General features: G+C 45.0%; 1 protein-coding gene across 2 annotated transcripts in view; it reads right to left on the reverse strand.

The window, feature by feature from the left end:
- The window catches only part of LOC144792820 (ceruloplasmin-like), a 477,616-nt gene that overhangs the window by 326,670 nt on the left and 132,826 nt on the right, over positions 1–18,120 (reverse strand). For both annotated transcript variants that reach the window (XM_078668018.1, XM_078668019.1), the window contains exon 6: positions 5,392–5,560. In XM_078668018.1, coding sequence (XP_078524144.1) covers positions 5,392–5,560 — 169 coding nt within the window. The remainder of the gene's footprint in view (positions 1–5,391; positions 5,561–18,120) is intronic.

An 18,120-nucleotide genomic window follows, 5' to 3' on the forward strand; every position in this document is an offset into this window, starting at 1 on the left:
TGTTTACAGACTACTCTGACTCCCTGTGCAGTTGCCTCAGCCAGTTTATCACATTTGTTAGGAACTGGGTTTCTTCTGAAAGAGTAGTCAACTCTGGCTGACATAAAAATGGCAGCAAAGAAGAAGGCAATTGGAAATGTTGAGGGCATCTTTGAAAACAGCTTGATTCCATATAACAGACTCTTAATGTAGAAAGATTTAAATTGACACCTCATATGGTAGCTTAAGGTGGATCTTTAACATAATGCACCTACAAGGCATGGGAGATTCAGCTATTATTACGGAAGGAAAAGCCTACTTCTTATCAAGGTTCACAGTATAAAATGTTGAAATTGAACACAATTACTAAAAAATCTATGTGAAAGCAAGAGATGCCAACCATGCGGTTGTATATTTTACAGAGCTGATGGAAACCAGTGGAAAAGATCAAACACTAATGATTGCTACCTTAACTACTTGCTTGTCCATAGCCAATTTAGGATTAATTTAAAATCCTCCTTTGGCTTAGGTGAGCCAGGAACAAAGCAGGAGATTATGTATTCAGTTCAGGGATTTCTTTTAGGTCTAGGGTTGGTTAAATGCAATTCAAGTTCTTCTAGATTTGAGGGGCTTTCTGTTTGTATCTTACCTTATGTTAAAACTGTAGATACAAATTTCATGAATTAAATTAAAGATAATTTCTGCAAAAAGAAAGGGCTGTTACTGTACCATGGGGGCTATAATGGTTTCCTTCTATAGAATACTTAACTATATTTTGCTTACCTGGCAGACGTGCTGGATATACCTGAGGATGATCATGTTTGTACCCTGAGACTCCTCTCTCAAAAGACTTCTCATCACTTTATGTCATTCAAACTGCATGTCCTATTGCAAAGACATTGGTCTGCAGATAGCTTGATCTTACCTTCAGAGTGCCATGCGGCACCCAGCAACAGTTGCCTTGATAACTGATATTCTTTTGAAATAATGGAGTCTTTTGAAACCCAGGTCCTTACTGACATTATGAAGTGCTAGAGATTCTCAAAGGCATGCCACTAATGACTTCATGGATCTCATGACTTTAAACACCATCACACCCTCAAGGGCACTCTTGCCCTCAAAAGCCCTCATTACATCTCATGTGGTCCTATGTCTTCCTGAATTGCGTCAGCAGGTGATATAAGCCACTAATGTCATGAATTTCTGGTGTCATATTTTTGGAAGCCTAGATGGACCAGGCCTCCACGGACATGGCTATCTGGTGGTAGCTTCTCACTCTGGATTGCAGGCTTTTGTTGTTATGGCCCTTACACAACCTCTGGTATCATACAGCATCATTGTGCTGGTTTTTCACAATCCTGTCCTTGAAGTCTTTGGACGTCATTTCCTTTGACATAATGCCCTTTTGTATGGTCAACATTAAGGATCCTTTTGAAGACTTAGTTCTCTAGTATTGAAGACTCTCTCAACAACAAGAACACCAACCTATCAAGATAAGGATCTACTTGATGTCTACCTAAGACCCACTTGAGGTTTGGTCCTCTAGACCCCATAGCCCATTCATTGTTGTAGACCTGTCTCAATGATAATAACTCATCCCAATATTGATACAAGGGGTGTGAAGGCATCTAAGGGACCTCTGAAGATGCCAGTGGCAGCACCAGAAATACTGCATGTTTGGGCAAAGCCACTCCATGTCCTTTTCTAACTACTTAGCCATTCAAGACAGAGGAAGCTACTCTGTAGTCCCTGAAGGGAAGTAGTACATATGAAGCCTAGTTATAGCTGTCCACACAGCTTTCTTTCATTAGACCCATTCTCACAGAGATGCTCCCACTTTCAAACAAACTAATATGCAGCAAATTACCAGAAAAATATGCTATTTTTACAATGAACAAAGTGAAGGAACAGCACATTTAATGTATTAGTAGACAAGACAGATTTGATTCCAGAGGAAAATGAAGATGAATCACACCATGAAGCAAATAATTTTTCCTAAAAAAGCATTTTCTGTAAAAAAAAATATCAAACAATGGAAAGCCCTATTTTCAGGAATCCAGCTCACAGGGAGTGGAAATATGAACAAAGGAACAAATTGCCACCATTTTGGATTTTGGTGCTGTGGAGTTCCCTGTCTTCTTCAAAATGAAACCGATTTTGTTTTCCTTCTATGTGAGGCCTTATGTCTATGGAAATTGTTTAAATTATTTGGTTCTCCTTTACAAGGGAGACACTAATAAAATATTTGGATAACATGGACCGGCCTACCTCAGTAAAAAGCTAATACCCTATATTCATTCTGAGGTTGAGCAATCAGCGGCTGTTGTGCCCAAGGAGGATCAATAAAATCAGAATGGGAGGCCTCTCATTTTCACATCTTGCACCCTCCCACTGGAACAAGCTAGCAGACGACATTCGTGCTAGCCCCACCTTTGGGCAGTTTTAAAACATCTTAAAACCGGGTTGTTCAGTCACTAATCATTTGCTCTCCCCTTCGCTCTTCTGATATTGTGGCCCAGAGAGATCCCCTTGGGGATGATTCGTTTTGCACCTAACACGTCAATAATAATAATATTGCAGCTCTATGTTCTTTGAAACTGTCTGGCCATATTATATGGTTTTTGATGTATAAATGTAGACTTTTCCTAAAATATGAAAATATGCTTGTTTAATCAGGTGTGTCCAACAGAGGATCCGGTGGTCCGGATCCTTTCCAGTGGTCATGCTAATGCCAGGCTTCTCCTGCAAGTAGCTCATGAGCCACTGGTACCTCATCAGCTACCTGTAGGTATCTCGCCATCGACACCCCAGCCAACCTAATTAGAGGCTTTTTAGTAAAATTAATATATGTATACCCAAATTATAAACCAACTGAATTTCCAAAATATATTTAAAGCTGACATTTGGGTGATAAATCATACAGAGTTGATGGCGTCTTATTGCTAATAATATCACATTAGTGGCAGGGACATTAGAGCAATGGCTGCTATGTAATATCCAATTGGAGGCATTCGATATTGACAAAGCCTATTTTACATTATTGCTGGTGACCGTGCCTTATGTACTAAGGTAATCATCACTGCTGGTAATCTTTGATAAGGTGGCATCAAATCTAATCTTGTCTAATGTGGTCACTCTACAAAACTAAATAATTTCAGTAGCTTAGGGTGATTTTCATTGGCCATCAGTAGCTCTTGTAACAGAAAGGTTTGGAGACCCCTGTGCTAATCAATAGCGTTGTATATCATTTCCATTGAGATTCACAGTTTGCAAATGTATTTTAAGAGAAAATACTGAACATCTGGTATGGAACTGTCCCTCCTCAACCCATGTTGGATTCGCTGCTTTAAAGGAGTGTTTTTGTTTGTAAATGGAGATTTTCTATCTCTGTCAATTAGGTCAGCAATCCTACTACGTAACGTCAGAGATAATCGCTGTTTATCAATAACAATGAACACCCCACAAAGGAGAGGCATGTATATGGTAATATAGGAACGATAGAAACCACCCTGCATAGTTGGCCTCTATGTGAAAGTGATTACACACCTTGTCATAGTGATCTAAGGGTCATTGGGAGCATTAGGGTTTGATCACGGAGGTAAGGCAAGGGCCGAGATGAGCTGAATGAGTCCTGTGTGATGAAATACTTCCTAAATATCAAAAGTCCTCAGGTGAGTAAAAAACTTTAGACTGAGGCCCTGTAACTCTGTTAATCCACTACCAAACATGACAATTGCCAATGTGAGCCTGATGTATGCCAGTCGTGCTGGTCAAGTCCTCTTGGTGCCCAGACTGTGGAGTTATACCAGTCATGAGAAACGGAGGAAAGAGACAGGTGTTTATAACCCCCTCCTTCAGATTGTGCCAGAGGAAGAGCCGAAACAGGGACTGAAAAACAGGCCTGCCAGAGGGCACACTGCCTTGTTAGGGAAGTCCACTTGGCCACTCATGTTGCCAGACGTCCTTGGAGATGCAAGTCCCTGAATGATGACTTGGTCCTCTTGGCCTGTGGTTAGAGCTCCTTTTATTGTAATTCATACAGAGAGGTGCATGGGAACGTACTCTGCAGTCTACCTTCCTATCAGAACAGGTACAGTTTGGGCATCAGCAGCAATGGGGTCTCTCGAGCGAAGAGCAGGTAGAACAGGGCCATCAGCAGTTCAGCCTTCAGTGGCGTAGCTAGGCCTCTGGCCGCCCGTGGCGGCCCCTACATTTGCCATGTGTAAGAGCGGAGGGGGTGTTGGCCATTTTCTCAGCAGTTGTCCGCGACGGTCGCAGATGTGGAGTGTGGGACGTCATGGCCGCCGCCTCCAAATCTCGTGCCCGCCCGGTGCGGTCCGCACCCTTCTCCCTTTCTACGCCACTGTCAAACTTTCCTTGCTTAAGGAACAGGCACAGCATGCTTATCTGCAGTGTGAGATTCCTCATTGGTAGATCTGAGTCAGAATGGCATCAGCAGGGCATGCTTCCCTCATCATAGTCAAGAGCATGGGCATCTGTATTGCAAACTTGCCTCCCTCACAGAACAGGCACAATATGAACAGCCGCATAGAAAGCTTACTCTACACACCAAAAAGGTGGCCCGTGAGCATCATTAGTGTAAAGAACCTCCCTCCCTCAGGGAGCAGGTACCACATGGGGATCATCTTTGCAAGCTTCATTCCCTCATAGAGCAGGCACTGGAGTGGCGTTAACAAATCAAAGTTTTCGGTCATTTCCATGAGGCAAACTTCCCTCCTTCATATCTCAGAACTGCAAGCTTCACTCCTCACTCCCCACTGTTACAGCATTACCCTAGCAAGGCCAGCTTCCATCCTACGCGTCATGGGCACCAGGACTGCCAGTTGTCCTCTCCCATAGATTATAACCATCACAGAATCAGTATTGCAAGCTTTCTTCCATCTGAGATTAGGTGCAGCATGGCAATAGCAGTGCAAGCTTCCCTCCCTCACAGAACAGGTACAGTATGGACATTAGAGGCGGATAAAGCTTCTCTCACTCACCGAACAGATACATAATTTCACCATCGGCACATGCTTCTCATCTTCCCAAAATATTGTGATGCATGAGGATCAACAGTGCAAGCTTCCCTCTCTCACCAAACAGTTACAGCCTGGACATCCGCAGTGGATAAAGCTTCTCTCACTCACTGAACAGATACAGCATTTCACCATCAGCACATGCTTCTGATCTTCCCAAAATATTGTACAGCACGAGGATCAGCAGTGCAAGCTTCCTTCCCTCGCAGAACAGGTACATCATGGACATCAGCAGGCAGCAGTAGATAAAGCTTTCTCTCACTCACTGAACAGATACAACATTTCACCATTGGCACCCAAAATGTTGAACAATGAGCATTTCTTTCCAATATAGGCCCTTTCAAACAACCGCAACACACATAAAATACTGTACCTTCCAGGGTCGTCTAAGGGCTTTCCTGTAAACTGATTTATTCCACTTGGGCCATAGTTCCAAATTCTTTCTTCAGCTGCTATGTAGTAATGTCTTTCATGTGGCTGCGTTGCAATCTTTTTAGGACAGTTTGTACAATTTCTCACTTCATAAATTGCTAGCATCCCAGCTGAATGGCAAAAGGAGACGCAAATCAGTTTAAGTATGTTTTAAGAAGATATTTGGACAAACATAGGGCAACACTGGGGGTTGAAAAGGCATTTTCAAGGTGATCAAAGAAGTTCCCATGTTCCACAACAAATCAATGTACATCCAGTGGGATCCATGCATTGTCTTAGGCAAGAAAGTATTGGCTGCTGACTGGCATACTGTTATGTTTTCTGTTCTTAGTAAGAGAAAACAAAGAAGGTCCCATACCTCAAGGCTATATTGTGAGAATGGATCAGGTGCTATATTACTTGTCTGTGCCAAAGAACAATTAAAAGATTATTAAACAAACACCATTTTATCTGCTGTGTATTTGAGGCGAAAACAACTTGTACAATAAGAATATACAATAAATTATTTGTTTATTTAAAAAATGTTTTTTCAACTCTTGAAAAATCAAGGACAGACACAATTAAAGCCCATCCTACAAGAAGCACAGAGACTTAATCAGCACTACGCGGGAGTGCCACTAGTAGACGTTTGCCTAGCTGCAACAGGGACTAAGATACACACATTCAGGAAACACTATTCTTTAGAAGCAGTTGCAGATATAGATTTCCACTTTTTACTAGATGTCTGACGTGTTAAGACGTCTGGGACAATTTCATATTTACATGGAAAACACCACCGCTGCATGATTGTATTTTTAAAATAGCCCTGACCGCTAGTTAACTTAAAGCCCACATGCTCAAACAAGTTTTACATCAAATGTGAGGAAACCAAACTGAATTTAAAGGACTAATTTTTCATATAACACCTTACATTCATATAGTTCCTGAGACATTTTCACCTACCTATAACATCCCTTTCATTTTAGTTTTTTTCAGTGAATTTCAAAAAATGTTAAATGTAAAATAAGATGTTATTATAATTTGTAAATATAACGTCACTTTATTTTTTCAGTGAATTTCTATGTTTTTTAACGTAAAGTAAGATGTCCATCGCCATGTCAATCACCAATGCGTGGCCAGATCCAGCACCCAATCCCCTGTGTGCGCCTAACCCCCAGGCCTGAATAAGTCTGAGGAAGGTGGGCCTCATGCCCCTTCCCCTAAAAATGTAATGCACTGATGTCCTGGCCCACACAGGGGGCCTTAAAAATCAAAAGGGTGGAAAAATCTTTAATCTATAAGGGCCAGATGTTCGACCGTTTTTTGCGGTGGCAACAGGGAAATCGCCCATTTATGACTGCAAAAAACAGTGGTGGTATGTACAAACGCTATTATGTGAGTCGGTGACTCGCAAAATAGCATTTGAGAGTCACTATTAGGAAAAGGCGTGCCAAGGGCATCCCTACCTAATAGCGTGTCCAAATGGTGTGTACCATTGTTTTGCGACTGCATTTGCAGTCACAAAATACATGCAGTTTACCACCTACTTCAAGTAGATGGTAAGCCACTCACAAACATGAAGGTGTCCCCGGGGGACCCCTTCCCCTTTGTGAATGGGTACGAAAATATTTTTTTAAGAGCAGGCAGTGGTTCCAGGGACCACTGCCTGCCCTTTAAAAAAGAAAACTGAGAAGTGTCATTTTTCTTTTTTAAATGCAGCCCACTTTCCTTGAAGGAAAAAGGGCTGCATTAAAAAAAAAACTGATTTATTTAAAATGCCATCACAGACATGGTGGTCTGCTCACCCCAGCAGGCCATCAACCCTGGGAGTGCAAGCCATTCCCACGGGGTCGTAAATTGCACTTGCCTCCTTAATATTAATGAGACATGCAATTTGCAACCCATATTAGGAATCGCAAACAGTGTCTGAGACACTATTGTACAATCCATTTTGCGAGTCACAAATTGCAAGTCGCAATTCGACGCAATTTGCGGCTCGCAAATTGGAATGGTGGTACATCAGGCCCTAAATCTTTAAAAACATACTTTTATTTGTATTTCTTATATTTCAATAAATTAAATATTTAATTCAAAATTAATTCAACAGTGTTCATGCATTTCTTTTATACTTTCTTCTACATTTAAAATCAATATATTACATTATTGTACATTAGTATTTAGCATAAAATATTTTTTATAGTTTTAAAAAATGAAAAAACTGTCTGGCTTTCTTCTTATACTTTACCATTGGGAGCTCTAAAAAGTTACAACTAGTAACTTTACACTTGTAAATTGGGTATTACCAGCAGTTTTCAGGGTTGGAGGCTTCTAAGCCTACATTTTGTAGTAAATTTACACTCATAAATGGTGACTAGCCAAAAGTAGTAAACATACTACAAAGTGTAAGAGTAGACCTACAGCTATAGATTTATTTACATGTAGGTCTGCCTTTGTGAATAACCCTCTCAGTGTTTAGATAATCCTCAGCGAGAAAGCACTGACTACGAAGTTCAGTAATTATACTACTCTGGTGTCAAGTCCATGCCAACAAAATGGTCTACTTTATTTAAATGTTTGAGCACTGTTCCAGTCGTATAGGGAGTCATCTTCCCAGATGTTGTCCACCTTTTACAGACATGTGAGTCCTCTTTCAAACCAGTTTGGACTGGCCTTGTGTTATTTGTTCTTTGTGTACCGACTTAGCTATGTGTCTTTTCTTTTTGTCATGGGTAACATGTTTCCGTCAGGGTATTGGAAACCAATTCTACCCAAAGGAATTGAGCCATCCCTGACCCACCAGGTAGCACAAGTTATGTGGAAGGGGCCTGAGAAGGAGCATGGGCAGAATAGCATATGCAATATAGGTGCAGCTTGTGCTGAGGTCTAAATAGACCACACACACACTTTGCTCACACACATACACACACACACACACACACACACATATACAGACACTTTGAATACTCACTCACACCATATCTCTCTCACACCATTCATGATGCTATCAGGATGAATCCAAGTTACTGGAGGCTAAATGGACCTCTGACTGAGGAGAGGCAGTAGGATGTCTGCTAACAGGGCAAAAGTAAAAAAGCATGTGCTCCTGAAGCATCAAACCACTGCCGACAATGCCAGTCAGTCAGTCAGTCAGTCAGTCAGTCAGTCAGAATATCTTTATTCGACTTATTCAAAGTCATACAAAGAAACAAATGCAATTAAAACATGACATAAGAAACATAATTAGGTTTCCTAACATCTAAAAAACATCATACCCAGTATACATTATAAATACTATTTACACAGTTTAAAAAGGATACATTTATATTTAAAACAATACACATAATCTCATTAAGATAGGAAATCTTTTAGACCGGAGATTGTCCAACAGCTTTCGCCCTAGAAGCTGCGACTAAAAAGTTTGCTAGACTAAACGTTGTGCATGGGTTTGTCATGAGCTATAAATAGAGCAGCGTCGGGCGCACCTGTGTGAACCCTGCTTCTTTAAATAAAGGGAGCAAATATTTTTTCCTCTGCTCGTGATATAGACTACAAAACATGACAAAGTGCATTGTATCCTGCACGGAGAAATTGTCGCAACTGCAAGGGGCGGCTAGTTCTGGCTTCTGCCATCCCTTAAAAGAGCCTAGGTGGAAATGAATAAGATTAAACCTAAGTTTAGTTAATAAAAACCTATGGTAAGGGATTGTTACAAAGCGAAGATAAGGTGCCAAATTAGGAGCGCTAACCAATAGGTAGTGAGCCCTAACTGCTGGTTTCTGCAGCTCAGATACCTCACGGCAGGCTTCCTTCCCTTCTTTGAATGCCTTTTTTATAAAGGCTATATCTTGGGCCCTAATATTCTCTGGACAAAGGAACAAATCTAGGCGACCCAAATCTTTGAATGATTTACTTAAATAAGCCAACCATGGGATTTTACTATAATTATCCATTGATTGGACATCCCTCAAAATTTTATGATTCAGTGGAAGATCGACATTTAACCACATTTTCAGCCACATGATCAATGGTGCTACACTCAATGAGTCCGACAAATATGGTAGGCCAACCTCCTTATGGATAGAATAAGTTGGGGTTGACTGGGGCACAGAAAGGAGAGATCTTATGAATCTATTTTCTGCCCTCTGAATGGGGTCAAGATTAACATACCCCCACAGAGGAGATCCATATGAGGCAATGGCAACGGGTTTACTCTTATAGATCTTCAGCAACGCTTCCATGGGCCTGGCACCCAGCTTGCCAGCAAAACCCAAGAGTGCAGAAGCAGATCTAGTGACTGCCAGCCTTTTTGCACTTATCTGTGGACCCCAGGTGCCTTTTTGGTCGAACAAAACTCCCAGGTAAAGGAATGTGGTTACTTCCGAAACAGGGATCCCACTGCAGAAGAAAGATTTGTGTCTTCTCTTCGTACGCTCTCTGCCCATGACCATTGTGTGCGATTTGGACGCATTGACCTTAAGGTCCAGATTTTCCATAAAAGAGCCAAAAGAGTTAAGAAGGACCTGTAGCCCAATACCCGTGCGGGCGATCAGCACGGCGTCATCCGCGTACAGGAGTGCCGGAATATGGACATCTCCTACACGTGGGACATCCGTGCTCAGGCCTCGCAGGTAAGCCCCCAGGCCGTTAATATAGATGATGAAAAGCGTGGGGGCCAAGATGCAGCCTTGCCGTACCCCTTTCAAGGATTTAAATAAAGGGGTACGCCTGCCGTTGTTGGAAACTCGAACGGCTGCAAAAAGCTCCTGATGCAGTGTGGCCATAAACATAACCAGGGCTTCATCAATACCTAAATCCAGGAGGATCGACCATAGTTTGGACCTGTTAACGAGATCGAAGGCCGAGGAGAGGTCCATGAATGCCAGATACACTGAACCCTCCTTAGCCAACGTGTACTTAGAGATGAGTAGATACAAATTAATGCATTGCTCTATTGTACCTTTACTCTCTCTGAAACCATATTGTAGTTCACACAAACCACCGCACCCCTCAACATTCTCCCTCAATCTTGATAAGAGGACTCTCCCCAAAATCTTTACGGTAGAGTCCAAAAGGGATATAGGCCTGTAGAATGCTGGGTCGTCCCGCTGCCCTTTATTTTTGTAAATGGGGACGATGGTAGATGTGGCCCATGATGCAGGAGCTGAGTTATCGTTAACAGCATTAAACACGTTGGACAACACCCTCGACCACATTTTAGGTGAAAACATAAAAAAGTCGGCCGGAACTCCGTCGGGGCCAGGTGCCTTGTGTTTAGTGGTTTCCGCGAGTGCCTTTTCTACTTCTTGGGGGCTAAAAACAATTGGATGTACAGGCCCGTTGGGCAATAGGCCCCTGTCAATATGCTCATCAACTAAGTCACCCCCATATACATTTTTGAAAAAAGACAACCATTTATCCTCAGTAATCACACAATCCATTGGTAAATTGCTGTCCTCCGAAAAAAGGGGCTGCTTAATAAGTTCCCAGAATCTCCTGCTATCCTTCAGCACCGCCGCCAAGAGGAGGTTATCCCATATTTCACGTTTAATGGAATCTTTGCGGTTCTTTACTGCAGACTTATACATTTTCCTAAGCCTCGCAATTTCCTCTTTTACTCTCGGGACAATTTTTAGAGCCACCAACAAATCTCTGTGGGCCTTCGAACAAGCAGAATCAAACCATCGCTTGTGACCCTGCGCTCCCTGAAAGGGTTTAGCTAAAAGTTCGTTAGAAACCTGGACACATATTTCCTCATAGGCTGATACCATGAGGCTCCCTTGGGTGTCAGGGTTCTGACAAAGCTCAACCTGAGATTTAATCTTAGGGAAGCATTTTTTGTAGAAATTTTCCGGGATCACATTCGCCCATTTAACTCTTCTGTCTTGATCTGTAGTCCTCAAGGAATGGGCTGGTTTTATAATCGATGGTGATGCGCCCATCTGGCTGCCCCACATCACTTCTAGTAGTACTGGATTATGATCACTGAAGTGAGTTACTATCGTGCTATATGCAGCAGTCAAATTTAGGATGCCAAGAGAAACAAAAATATAATCTATCACAGACCCATGATGACTGCCGGTAAAAGTTGGCGTTCTCAGACCGAAATTAGGTTCATAGAGGTTGAAGTTTGCAAGTAAGTCCTCAAGCTCCTGACCCTCTACTGAATGTTCGAAATGAGGTGCTACTGGGGCGTCATCATCATCTTCGCTGACTTCTCTTCCCTTACAGGCTAAATTGCATAAGTGTATATTAAAATCACCTAGTAAAATTAACTCAGATGCAAAAGAGATATTCTGTAGGACTGAATTTAAAATACTATCTAAACTGGCAATATTACGCCCTTCATATGCGCTGTTCCCAGAGTTATAGAAGTTAACGTATAAGGTCCTGCGGGTCTTATTAATGACCCTTTCAACAATCAGTATATTGTCAGATTCGGACCTAATCTGCCTGTAACTTCCTTTTAGGTCCAAGGCGAAAAAAAGGGCCAACCCACCTTTAGCCCTACCTGTTCTGCTTGGGACAGCTGGGCTTATAAAGCTAGTGTATCCATCCCACCAGATATTACTAGATGTGTCCCAAGTTTCTTGTAGGGCAATAATGTGGTGCTTTGAGATAAAGCTCCACCATACCGGGTCCTTACGTTTGGTGTTCAAACCTGCCACGTTCCAGCTTATAATCTTACATGACTCCCTACTAGTCATTAACTTGCTGCCACTCTCTGTTTCTCCAACCACTGCTGCCTGCGATGGTGAAGCCTCGGTGATTTTTACTTGACGGCAAAGCTGTGTGCCCACTCCACCCAAACCCTGGTTACGGCCAGACTCACCCCCAAATGAGGTTGCTTGCTGACCTAGAGTGGTAGATGGTTGGGGCTTAGTGGCTACGTTAGGCGTAGAAAAACTAAGGAAATCATCAATGCTTAAACCATCGCTACGAGAGTTTTGACTGGTCGAACCCACATTATTTTGGTCAATACCTGGTTCGAGTCAATCGCACGTGTTAAGGTCAGATAGGGGGCCAAACCTATTACCTGTAGTAAAGCCCCAAGCAGATGGGGTAACTAACTGAGCCTGACCGTTATGGGCTAAATTCCACAAAGGATGTGGAGTAATCGGATGAATCAAAGAAGGGTCCATTCTCTGCCACCGTGTTGGCATGATACCCCGTGCACTGTGATCGTACCCCAGTGCGCCAGGCCCCCACCCGTTGGTTCCCAACCCATACTGGTGAACCGGCCGAATATTTTCCTCGTGCGGGTAAATGGGTCTTCCTGACTCTCGCTGTACTACAGGCGGGAACCGGTCATTTACATATCGCAGGCCCATGGCCCCTCCCCAGCTACTGTTGTTACTATACTTGTTCTGCCTGTTGGTTTTATGTATGGTAGCGGGTTGAGGCTCATTATAGAAAAAACCAAGAGTTAATGGGACTATGGAACCGTTGCGCCGCTGAGGTGGGAAGACATTGCTCAAGATTTCAGGAAGGACCTCGGCGTTTGTGAAATTTAGGATAACACAATCGCCTTGAAACTTTTTTGGCTTGCTGCCAATCCAGGGTACCCTCCTGGTCGAAACTATGTTTCCTGCCAATTTATCAAGCCCTTCTGGCGCCATATACATGTTATTTGAGAGCCAATGTATGGCTTTATCTTTGAGACCCTGATCTGACTCTGTTTTGTCTATTAGCAAAGGTGGAACATTAGCCAGCACCAAGACTACCGGTGAGGCCTCCGCGATAAATTGGACTGGGCTGGCCTCTTGATGGCTTACCACTGTTGCAGCAGTGGAGATGGTATGAGGGTCCCCAGTTACGCCATTCTGGTCCGGAACAGTTAATATTGATGATGAGGGTAGGGGTAACAACCCTTGTTGAGTGGGCTGTAAGTTATTATCAGTAGAAGGGGCCTCCTCATCCGTGGATATTAGGTCCGCGACGAGGGAAGATAAATTCTCTAGCTCCTTAGTCAAGTTACTATGAACCCCCCCCAACTTTCTGACTTCGGCAGTTAATTTGTCCACTTTCCCGATCAGAGGTTTAATGATGGTCTTAATTTTGATATCTATCATATCTTGAAACCTGTTGAAGAGGTCATCATCGATAATACGCTTGGACTCGTGATCGACCTCGCAATCTAAATATTTGCCCAAACGCCTGGAAGGAGGGGTGGCAGGCTTCTTCCTTCCCAATTGTTTCCCTCCTCGTTTTGCTGTTTGTTTCCTACATGCTCTAACAGCACGAATAGATGGAGGCTGGGGCTGGAGATCCTCTTCCGTGGCTTCTATCTGAATACTTGATTCAGAGATGGCAATGTCTGATAGATCAATAAGATCTTCTCTGTCTTCACTGTTCATGGCGGAATCAGGGACAATGGTGGCCTCCATGTGGTTGGCTAAAGGATTAGAGTCAGAATCAGCTGAGTTATGCTGTACACTTCCTGTCAGGGAATCGGACATAGCTGTACTTGCAGTACTTGTAGGTGGGCTTTCTGCAGGCAACACAGGTGATTGGCTTAGGCCCAAGGATTGCCTTCGTTTGCTGTTAATACTACTCACCACTTGGACCAGATATGAATCAAGAGTGTTCACAGGTTCAATAGGGGGTGGTACCAGTTTTTTCCCCATTCCTTAGACTCTTACTCTGAATGAGCACACGATCAAAACTAGTGTTAGTAAGAAGCCAGGTCAATAGCTGATCGTCGCAAGAAATACTATAAGTTTTGGAAGGGCTATGAAATGATAAATAATAAATGTCTTCAGTAATATAATACGTGCCAAGTAACAGGCCGAAAACAGTACCTTTATTCCACACGATTGTTTCCGGGAGATAGCCTTTCCTCGCCTTTCCGTGCCTCGGAGGGCCCGCCCTTTGCCCGGGCTTAGCCCCGGGCGTCCCGCTCGCGTCCCGCGACGCTGAGGGCTTGCAGCTTTGTAGAGCCCCTCCCGGCGCTTTTGCCGCGTCGGGGAACGCGCCGCCGCTGAGCCTGATGGGGAACGTAGTCCCAAGGCGGCGGCGCGGCTGGTGGCGGGATTCCGGTGTTGGTGGCTGGTCCAAACAGACTTTCTGTCCGAGCGCTCCCTCTCTCAGACACAGGCAGGTAAGGTACTGGACAAATTCTGCGTGTTTAGTGGCTCCCCCCGCTCCACCGAGGGCTTGCAGCTTTGTAGAGCCCCTCCCGGCGCTTTTGCCATGTCGGGGAACGCGCCGCCGCTGAGCCTGATGGGAAACGTAGTCCAAGGCGGCGGCGCGGCTGGTGGCGGGATTCCGGTGTTGGTGGCTGGTCCAAACAGACTTTCTGTCCGAGCGCTCCCTCTCTCAGACACAGGCAGGTAAGGTACTGGACAAATTCTGCGTGTTTAGTGGCTCCCCCATTGCATAGCCTGGTTGAGGGCAGTTGAAACCCTTGCTTAGAAAGAAGATACTTTTGGGTGCCCCAGCCATGAAAGTACAACTCTAATTAGGAACAAAACATAAAAAATACTGAGCACTTCCAAAGAACTTGCACGATGGATGGTCCAAGCTCACAGCAGTCAAAAGAGTAGGATTACCAGCACAGTTTCATGGGTACAGAAGCAAAACATTTCCGAATTATGGAGACTATCGGTTTAACACATGTGCCCAGGTGCAAAAAAATGGGCTCTAGAGCAGGTGCACATGAGGCAGTTCATGGGTGGGTGCCAGCAAATGCAATCCTTAAGTTCCTGCTAGCCAATCTCAAACCTGTTTTAATGCTGGCGGTTCAGTTTTCGGTGTAGGTTAATGAGGCTCCGGAGCATTGTGGCTACAGGTAAACTTCAGCAGTGGATACTGCATAAAGTTTCAGTAACGTGGACCTTGTTTCTTCCTCCTCTCCATCAAGGTACCTTCTCTCCTCCTAAAGGAGTCCATCAACTCGTTTGCAACAAGGAGACAGAGATGGAATCCTTGTCCTAAAGTCCATTAATGATAGCCTTTCCAAAATAAAGCAGGGGACTGGCTTTTTCCTGGCATGCTGTTATTCTCAGCAAGTGCTACAGAGCTTCTTGTCAAAGTACAAAATGTTTAGTTCGATGTGGCTTTCACAGTTACAAAACAAGCTTTTCAACTGTGATAGGATCTTGCCAGATGGAATAGGTCTTATTAGTGTCATTGTCAAAAATTCAATCTGAATTCATGATTTTGCCCAGAATCAGACATGGGCAAAATGATTATGGTATCTATGCGGTGCAGATTCCAGGCATTGCTCCAAAAAGAGGAAAGCTCATGGACGCTAACAACAATAAATGGAACCTCCATGTTATATGAACTCCAGGGATAACACTTTTAGTGCAGTCACAGCAGACAGCCAGTAGCAGACTGAAGACACTCAGTCATTGTGAGACCAATGGATTTTCTACAAAGGTCAATCAATCAATCAGAGTACTTGTAAAGCGCGCTACTTACCAGTGAGGGTCTCAAGGCGCTGAGGGGAGGGGGGGTGCTGCTACTGTTCGAAGAGCCAGGTCTTGAGGAGTCTTCTGAAGGTCTTGGGTCTGCCGTATGTGGGTAGGGAGGGTGTTCCAGGTCTTGGCGGCAAGGTAGGAGAAGGATCTGCTGCCGTAGGTCTTATGTTGGATGCGGGGGACAGCAGCGAGAGCGAGGCTGCCGGAGCAGAGCAGGCGGGTGGGGGTGTGGAAGCTAAGTCTGCTTTTCAGGTAGGCTGGTCCGGCGTTGTGGAGTGCTTTGTGTGCGTAGGTGAGGAGCTTGAAGGTGATCCTCTTGTCGACGGGGAACCAGTGTAGGTCTCTCAGGTGGGGGGTGATGTGGCTGCTGCGGGAGACGTTGACGATCAGTCGGGTGGAGGCGTTCTGGATGCGTTGTAGTCGTCGTAGGTGTTTGGATGGGATTCCTGCATAGAGTGGGTTGCCATAGTCCACTCTGCTGCTGATGAGGGCCTGTGTCACCATTCTTCATATTTCGGTAGGGATCCACTTGTAGATCCTGCGAAGCATGCGGAGGGTGTTGCAGCAGGAGATGGAGACGGCGTTGACCTACTTGGACATGGAGAGGGAGGAGTCGAGGACGAATCCTAGGTTGCGTGCATGGTCGGTGGGTGCAGTGTCCAGTATGGTTGGCCACCAGAAGTCGTCCCAGGCTGAGGGGGTGGGTCCGAGGATGAGGACCTCCGTCTTGTCAGAGTTCAGCTTCAGACGGCTGCTCTCATCCAATCGGCGACGGCATTCATTCCCTCGTGGAGGTTGGTTTTGGCAGTGTGTGGGTCCTTGGTGAGGGAGAGGATGAGCTGGGTGTCGTCGGCGTAGGAGATGATGTTGAGGTTGTGGTGGCGGGCCACTTGTGCGAAGGGGGCCATGTAGATGTCGAACAGCGTCGGGCTGAGGGATGCGCCCTGGGAGATGCCGCAGATGATGTCGGTGGCTTCGGATCGAAGGGTGGTAGGCGGACTCTCTGGGTTCTGCCTGAGGGGAAGGACGTGGTCCAGTCAAGGGCCTTCTCTTGGATTCCGGCTTCTAGGAGGCGTGTCTGTAGAGTGCGATGGCAGACCGCGTTGAAGGCGGCTGACAGGTCCAGGAGGAAGAGGGCTGATGTTTCGCCTTTGTCTAGTTGGCGCTTGATGTCGTCTGTGGCGGCGATGAGGACTGTCTCAGTGCTGTGGTTGCGTCTGAATCCGGACTAGGATGGGTCCAAGATGTTGTTATCTTCCAGGTGGCGGGCCAATTGCATGTTGACGATTTTCTCGATGACCTTTGCCGGGATCGGGAGCAGGGAGATGGGCCGGGAGTTCTTGAGGTCCTTGGGGTCCGCTTTGGGCTTCTTGAGGAGGGCGTTGATTTCGGCGTGCTTCCAGCTTTCCGGGAAAGTCGCTGTTTCAAAGGAGATTTTTAAAAAATAATATTTTTATTAAAAAAATTTCAATAAACTCACATTACATTATGATATGCATGATTTGGCAAAAGTGATGTTGTTGTTCAACCAGCAGACATGTCACCTGCATGCGGCAGGGACACCAGGGGTTGTAGTCCACTTGCCTTTACTGTAATGTGATTTCAAAGGGAACTGGAAGGGATAAACTGGGGATGCATTGCGGGGGGGGGATCAGGGAATGAGGATCGTGGAGGATGTCCAGGTCGTGTCAGCTACAATCTGTTAATGTGGCCTTGTATTGTTCGTAGGGGCTATCAGTTGGACGACATCACTAGGTGCAGTAGAGAGTGCAGCGGAGTGCCCATACAACACATGATGGTTTGGGGCGTGGGGGTTGCGGTATATGTACTCTATTGCGAGGTCTGCGCTGCCGGGACCGTAGGGTCATGTTGAGAGGTGTTGGGATCCCTGCGCGTGTGTGATGTATAAACTGGTGGGATAGCATGGCCCACTCCAATGATATGGGGTGTTTTCGCAGCCCCTTTGCTTCCTCCTCCCTCAGGGTTTCCTGCTCTGCCTTTGCCCATTCCTGCATCGCTCCTACCCATGCCTCCATCGGGGGGCCCGATGCGGCTCGCCAGTTCATGGTGATGTTCCTTTGGGCTAGGAGCAAGGATAGAGCTGAGAAGGGGATTTGCACTTTGTGTGTTTTCGGCCTTCGGAATACTCCGAGAGCGACTGCTTCCCACGTGTGTAACTCTGTAAGTCCTGTGAGTGCTTTGATTGTGTCCAGAATTGTAGATCAATACTGTCGTAGAGTGGGGCAGCTCCAAAACATATGTTGGAATTG

Source organism: Lissotriton helveticus, chromosome 11, assembly GCF_964261635.1.
Source record: "Lissotriton helveticus chromosome 11, aLisHel1.1, whole genome shotgun sequence".
In the NCBI taxonomy this organism is placed as follows: domain Eukaryota; kingdom Metazoa; phylum Chordata; class Amphibia; order Caudata; family Salamandridae; genus Lissotriton; species Lissotriton helveticus.